At 51.8% G+C, this 7,803-nt stretch overlaps 1 protein-coding gene across 1 annotated transcript in view; it reads right to left on the bottom strand.

Moving 5' to 3' along the window:
* LOC116978085 (leucine-rich repeat and IQ domain-containing protein 3-like) overlaps nucleotides 1-447 on the bottom strand; it is a 49,428-nt gene extending 48,981 nt beyond the window's left edge. Inside the window, exon 1 of the mRNA XM_033029112.1 lies at nucleotides 341-447. Within this exon, the coding sequence (XP_032885003.1) occupies nucleotides 341-400 (60 nt within the window). The 5' untranslated portion in view covers nucleotides 401-447. The remainder of the gene's footprint in view (nucleotides 1-340) is intronic.
* Between the last annotated feature and the right edge of the window lie 7,356 nt (nucleotides 448-7,803).

Genomic DNA, 7,803 nt, shown 5'->3' with positions numbered 1-7,803 from the left:
GCAGGACAGCACCCACCTGATCACACCCTGCAGGACAGCACCCACCTGATCACACCCTGCAGGACAGCACCCAGCCTGACCACACCCTGCAGGACAGCACCCAGCCTGACCACACCCTGCACAGTAGCACCCAGCCTGATCACACCCTGCAGGACAGCACCCAGCCTGACCACACCCTGCACAGTAGCACCCACCTCACCCCACCCAGCAGGGCAGCACCAAACATCACCCAACACACAAAGTGGCGACCCACAGAGGAAGGACCCATTAATGGTGACCCCTCCCCACATGACCCCGCCATCTGACCCCAGGCGCCGCGGCTCGGGCCCTGGAGACCGACCTGGCGAGCGGTGGCACTGGTGGTGGCGGCGGGGGTCCGCAGGCTCTGGACGCGCTCCATGGAGCAGGCCGCGTTACCCGGGGCAACGGCTCCGGCACGCCGCCACCGCGCCTGCGCCGCCCCGACCCCTCCCCCTGACCAGACCCCGCCCCTTGACCAGGCCCCGCCCCCACTGACCAGGCCCCGTCCCCACTGATCAGGCCCCGCCCTCTAGCCCCGCCCCCTTGACCAGACCCCGCCCCTTGACCAGACCCCGCCCCTTGCCAAGGCCCCTCCCTATGGCTAGACCCCGCCCCTTGACCAGACCCCGCCCCTTGACCAGACCCCGCCCCTTGACCAGGCCCCTCCACTTGACCAGACCCCGCCCTCTACCCAGGCCCCGCCCCCACATAGTGGGTCTGCTGAAGTTTGAGCCCATTCGACCCATCGAGTCTCTGCCAGCCCACGGGTCGATCCCATTCCCCATTAAGATAGACACAGGGTGCTGTATTAACTCAGCGGGTCCCGACGCAAAACGTCACCTATCCATGTTCTCCACAGATGCTGCCTGACCAGCTGAGTTATTCCAGCACTCTGTGAAACGTCACCTATCCATGTTCTCCACAGATGCTGCCTGACCAGCTGAGTTACTCCAGCACTTTGTATCTATCTTCGGTGTGAGCCACTAGACTATGATCCCACAGATGAGCACCAGGCCATCATGTATACATATTTCATCTACAGTTCCTTCCTCCACGTCTGTCTATGTCTTGAACTTCCCTGCTGGGTGTGAGTGACCGAGGCTGCTCATTCCCAGCTACAGGTTCAGTCACTAGCTGGCCCATCCGTGACCAGTCCAACGCTGACCACTGCCAAAGTCCAGTCTGTTACCGGCCAGAGACACAGCTGGAATGTGGAGCTACCATCACCTGCTGGAGCAACTTAGCGGGTCGAGCAGCATCTGTGGGGGGAGGAGGATCGATCAATGGTTTGGGTAGGAAGGAACTGCTGGTTTAGACAGAAGATGGACACAAAAAGATGGAGTAACTCAGTGGGACAGGCAGAATCTCAGTCTGGACAAAAGGAAAGGTGTCACGCTTGAAAGGATGCAGAGAAGATTTACGAGGATGTTGCCAGGACTAGAGGGTGTGAGCTACAGGGAGAGGTTGAGTAGGCTGGGTCTCTATTCCATGGAGCGCAGGAGGATGAGGGGAGATCTTATAGAGGTGTACAAAATCATGAGAGGAATAGATTGGGTAGATGCACAGAGTCTCTTGCCCAGAGTAGGGGAATCGAGGACCAGAGGACACAGGTTCAAGGTGAAGGTGAAAAGATTTAATAGGAATCTGAGGGGTAACCTTTCCACACAGAGGGTGATGGGTGTATGGAACAAGCTGCAAGAGGTAGTTAAGGTTGGGACTATCCCATTGTTTAATAAACAGTTAGACAGGTGCATGGATAGGACCGGTTTGGAGGGATATGGACCAAGAGCAGGCAGGTGGGACTAGTAGGGAACATGTAGCTGGGACATGTTGGCTGGTGTGGGCAAGTTGGGCCAAAGGGCCTGATTCATAGAAACATAGAAACATAGAAAATAGGTGCAGGAGTAGGCCATTCGGCCCTTCGAGCCTACACCGCCATTCAATATGATCATGGCTGATCATCCAACTCAGTATCCTGTACCTGTCTTCTCTCCATACCCCCTAATCCCTTTAGCCACAAGGGCCACATCTAACTCCCTCTTAAATATAGCCAATGAACTGGCCTCAACTACCTTCTGTGGCGGAGAATTCCAGAGATTCACCACTCTCTGTGTAAAAAATGGTTTCCTCATCTCGGTCCTAAAAGATTTCCCCCTTATCCTTAAACTGTGACCCCTTGTCCTGGACTTCCCCAACATCGGGAACAATCTTCCTGCATCTAGCCTGTCCAACCCCTTAAGAATTTTGTAAGTTTCTATAAGATCCCCCCTCAAACTTCTAAATTCTAGCGAGTACAAGCCGAGTCTATCCAGTCTTTCTTCATATGAATGTCCTGACATCCCAGGAATCAGTCTGGTGAACCTTCTCTGTACTCCCTCTATGGCAATAATGTCCTTCGTCAGATTAGGAGACCAAAACTGTACACAATACTCCAGGTGTGGTCTCACCAAGACCCTGTACAACTGCAGTAGAACCTCCCTGCTCCTATACTCAAATCCTTTTGCTATGAATGCTAACATACCATTCGCCTTCTTCACTGCCTGCTGTACCTGCATGCCTACTTTTAATGGTACACAAAAATGCTGCAGAAACTGAGCGGGTGCAGCAGCATCTATGGAGCGAAGGAAATAGGTAATGTTTCATACGAAACCCTTCTTCAGAGGTTTGCCTACTTTTAATGACTGGTGTACCATGACACCCAGGTCTCGTTGCATCTCCCCTTTTCCTAATCGGCCACCATTCAGATAATAGTCTACTTTCCTGTTTTTGCCACCAAAGTGGATAACCTCACATTTATCCACATTATACTGCATCTGCCATGCATTTGCCCACTCACCCAGCCTATCCAAGTCACCAATTCCATGCTGTATCACTTTGTGACTCTAACTGACATTTCGAGTCGGGACCCTTCTTCACCCATTCCCCTGCAGGTCATCTCCCGACCATCAACCACTCATCTACACTCTCCCCACAGTCCACCCTCCACCCACACTCTGGGGGCAGCTTACAGCGGCCCTTTAACCCACCCGCCCCACACGTCTTTGGAGTGTGGGAGGAAACCGGAGCACATGGAGCGAGCCCACGCGGTCACAGGGGGAAGGTGCAAACTGCACACAGACAGTGCCGGAGCTCAGGATCGAACCCTCGTCCCTGGCGCCGTGAGGCAGCGGCTCTGCCCCTATCTGATGTTCAAGGTAAATGTATAAGATCAGCCGTGATCTTACTGCGTGGCAGACCAGGTGCAAGGGCACGAATGGCCTGCTCCTGCTTCTCTTCACTACGCTGGTGAACACTGGCCGGATTAAGGCATCTCAGTTGCCCCAGTCTGTGTTGCTCTGAGCAGAGAAGAGAGAGCAGTCTGTCAACTGGTGCCCGCCAAGTTTCACAACATCAGTAGGGATGCCATCTGCTCCACAAGCCTCCTGCTTTTCCTTCTGACATATGCTCTTTTCAACCCCTTCTTCGGCAAGGATGAGACTGGACCATCCAGAGTCTATGGATCTCTGGACCTTCTTGTCTCTTGCCAGGGTGAGTCCATATCCATTGGGTGACAGGAGTGTCGGCAACACTGAGGCATCCATGCCTCTGGTATCAACGAGGAGCTGGATCACCTCTGAACTATCCATCGTCAGTTCGTACATTAGAGGAGCAGAATTTGGCCCATGAAGTCCACTCCACCATTCAATCACGGCTGATCTATCTCTCCCTCCTAACCCCATTCTCCTGCCTTCTCCCCGTAACCCCTGACACCCAGACTAATCAAGAATCTATCTATCTCTGCCTTAAATATATCCACTGACTTGGCCTCCGCAGCCGTCTGTGGCAAAGAATCCCACACTTTTTGTCAGTCACAGCTTTTTGTTTTGTTGGATCTCAGCCTGGAGTTTTTGTCCCCTGAGGCGTAAAGAATTTCCATCCACAAACACCTTGCGTTTGAGGTTGGATATCAAAAAAAACTATAGGTGCTGGAAATCTGAAATAAAATTCAGAAGATCCTGGAAAGACTCAGCAGGTGGGAGCTTGTGAGGGAAGAGAAAGCGCTCACGTTTCAGGACAATGCACCTTCACACAAACATGAAGGAGAAAACTAATTAGCTTTTGCCCCATCTGTGTCTGTTTGCGATTGACGTTAATTATGAAATGGGCAGTGTAGTGAGGAAACTACCAGAGTCGCTGTCTCCCAATCCACTGCTTCAATCCAACCTGTGACCATGTGGGTTTCCCCAGGTGCTCCGGATCCCCCCCTCCCCCCCCCCCCCACAAGACGTGCGGGCTGGGGGGTTAATGGGCCCCCTGTGTGTGGGTGAGGGGTGGATTGTGAGTTGATGGGAGTGTGGGAGCTTTCATCTCAAGATTCAAGAGTCTCTGAAGAAGGGTCTCGACCCTAAACGTCGCCAATTCCTTCGCTCCATAGATACTGCCTCACCCGCTGAGTTTCTCCAGCATTTTTGTCTACCTTCGATTTTTCCAGCATCTGCAGTTCCTTCTTAAACAAGACTGTTTTATTGTCACTTGTCTCAGACAGAACAATCAAACTCTTACTTGCAGCAGCACAACACAATATGTGAAGTTTGCCTCAACCCAGAACGTCACCCATTCCTTCTCTCCACAGATGCTGCCTGTCCCGCTGAGTTACTCCAGCATTTTGTGTCTATCTTCGGTTTAAACCAGCATCTGCAGTTCCTTACTGTGTAAACATAGTGCTCTGTAAACAATATAATAAACTAAAATAAAGTTATATATATATATTTATATATATACGCACATACACACACACATACATAAATGCAAAGTGCTGGAGTAACTCAGCGGGGCAGGAGAAGGGTGACGTTTCAGGTCGATGTGTGTGTGTGTGTGTGTGTATGTATACTATTATGTAGATACTAGTATACCTTGTCGTGGTGGAGAAGCTTGTGTGGTCCTGAGATCCTGAGAGCGATGCCGTCTGGAGCTATGCTCCTGGTAGGGCCACACATGGCGGTAAGGTCGAGGGGGAGGTCTCTGACAAAGAGCCAATCCAACCAAGACCACAATGGCTGGGAAGGTGGATGAAGGCTGCAGCAGAAAAGGGTCTCCGGTCATCTTGGACTCCATGCCACTGGATCCTGACCCAGATCTGTCAAGGACCGTGGGGTGGCTGTCTGTGCACTAGTCTCCCCACGTGAAACAAAGTCACGCACGGACAGGCGTCCTCCAACCCTGGAGATACCCATGTTCAGCCATGATCGAAGGGGGCTTAAGAAAGAAAGATATATATTGAATTGAATTGAATTTCCTTTATTGTCATTCAGACCTTTCAGTCTGAACGAAATTTCGTGCCTATATATATACATAAATAGATACAATACTTAAATAATAGGGCAGAAAGCCATGGGGAAGAAGGTACAGGAGCCTGAAAACCATGACCTCCAGGTTCAAGAACAGCTTCTTCCCAATAACCATCAGGCTGTTGAACACTGCTCAACACTAACCTCAGCAACTGTGACCTTCCACGGACTGTGGATTTGCTCTAGTTTCCTCCTATTGCTGATTATTAATTTATTATATTGCTGATTATTTATTTCTGTGTTACTGCTTCAGTGGGCATGTTACGCTGCAGTCAGTAGGAATGTCCATGTGTCTCTTCCTGGTACATACGACAATTAAATGGCCTCATTTACTGCATCAGGTGTTCCCGATGTAGCCTCTTGTACATCGTCGAGACCAAGCGTAGACTCGGCGACCGTTTCGCTGAACACCTACTCTCGGCCCGCCAAGGCCTGCTGGATCTCCCAGTCGCCAAACACTTCAACTCCCCCTCCCATTCCCACACTGACCTCTCTGTCCTGGGTCTCCTCCATTGCCAGAGTGAGGCCCAGCGCAAACTAGAGGAACAGCATCTCATATTCCGCTTGGGCAGCTCACACACAGCGGTGAAGGGTGAATTCTACAATTTTGGGGACTGACCTTCAAACAATTCCCCCTGCCTTCCCCCCCCTCTATTCCCCACACCTCTCGTGGAATCACACCCATTTCTCTCCTTATCTCACACTGTTTGTCTTCTCATCTTTGGTCTGTCAACCAACCCCCCACTCACCCATTTAAGAATAAGGGGCAAGCCACTTAGGACGGAGACGAGGAAACACTTTTTCTCACAGAGAGTTGTGAGTCTGTGGCATTCTCTGCCAGAGGGCGGTGGAGGCCGGTTCTCTGGATGCTTTCAAGAAAGAGCTAGATAGGGCTCTTAAAGATAGTGGAGTCAGGGGATATGGGGAGAAGGCAGGAACGGGGTACTGATTGGGGATGATCAGCCATGATCACATTGAATGGCGGTGCTGGCTCGAAGGGCCGAATGGCCTCTACTCCTGCACCTATTGTCTATTGTATCCACCTATCATTCGCCAGGCTTTGTCATGCCCCCCCTCCCCTCCCCACCCCCGACCACAAGTCAGTCTGAAGAAGGGTCCTGGCACGAAATGTCCCCTGTCCATGTTCTCTGGAGAAACATTGAACTGGTCAGTCAGCATGGACGGGGAGAGAAGCAAGAGTTAACAGTTGGGGCGAGGAGGGGGCAGGGTTTGTGAAGTGTGTGCCGGAGAACTTTCTTCATCAGGGTGATCCTGGGCCAAGAAGGAAGGCAACAGACCGAGACTTGTTCTGGGAAGGAAGCCAGGCCACATGGAGAAGGCATCAACAGGGAGCGTCTGGGAGCTGGAGCTGAGGATCACAAGGTTTACAGCAGCAGTAACTCTGCAACAGGAAGCAGGCCACTCCAAGGTAAAAATAGTCGCTGGCAGAGGTGCCAAGTTGAGAGGAATCCTGGCACAGTGGGGTGTCGTGGAGGGGGAGAGGTTTCAGCTGCAGTCTTGCTGCCTTTCCCAAGAAGGAGAGGGGAAGGCAAGTCACAGCCAAGGTTCTCTGGGTGACCTAAAGGGTGGAATGTCAATGGGAGCAGCATCAATGGGCAGGCACTAGTCGCCAGCTCGCCAGCTCGTCACAACCCAGCTGCTTGCAGGAGCTTCAGTGAAGAAGTTAGAGTGGCACGGTGGTGCACAGCGCTAGACACCCGGGTTCCATCTTGACATGGAGTGCTGTCTGTGAGGAGTTTGCACGTCCTCATGCTCATAACTGCAAGAGGTTCTCGGAGCAGAATTAGGCCATTCGACCCATCAAGTCTAGCCCACCATTCCATGAAACATGTGCCCGATGTTGGGGGAGTCCAGGACCAGGGGCCACAGTTTAAGAATAAGGGGGAAGCCATTTAGAACGGAGACGAGGAAACACTTTTTCACAGAGAGTTGTGAGTCTGTGGAATTCTCTGCCTCAGAGGGCGGTGGAGGTCGGTTCTCTGGATACTTTCGAGAGAGTTAGATAGGGCTCTTAAAGGATAGCGGAGTCTTCTTCAAACTCGACCCAAAATGTCATTAATTCCTTCTCATTACAGATGCTGCCTGACCCGCTGAGTTACTCCAGCACTCTGTGAAACGTCACCTATCCATGTTCTCCACAGATGCTGCCTGACCCGCTGAGTTACTCCAGCACTCTGTGAAACGTCACCTATCCATGTTCTCCACAGATGCTGCCTGACCCGCTGAGTTACTCCAGCACTCTGTGAAACGTCACCTATCCATGTTCTCCACAGATGCTGCCTGACCCGCTGAGTTACTCCAGCACTCTGTGTCTATCTTCAGTGTACACCAGCATCTGCAGTTCCTTCCTTCACATGCCCTGTTTCCATGCTGTATCTCTGAACTAAGTGAGAGAGGGATTGAGAGAGGCAAAGAGCGAGGATAGGGATAGACG

The sequence above is a fragment of the Amblyraja radiata genome, chromosome 10 (assembly GCF_010909765.2).
Source record: "Amblyraja radiata isolate CabotCenter1 chromosome 10, sAmbRad1.1.pri, whole genome shotgun sequence".
In the NCBI taxonomy this organism is placed as follows: Eukaryota; Metazoa; Chordata; class Chondrichthyes; order Rajiformes; family Rajidae; genus Amblyraja; species Amblyraja radiata.
Note: the sequence above shows the minus strand (reverse complement) of the source record. Positions and strands in the feature narration are given on the sequence as shown.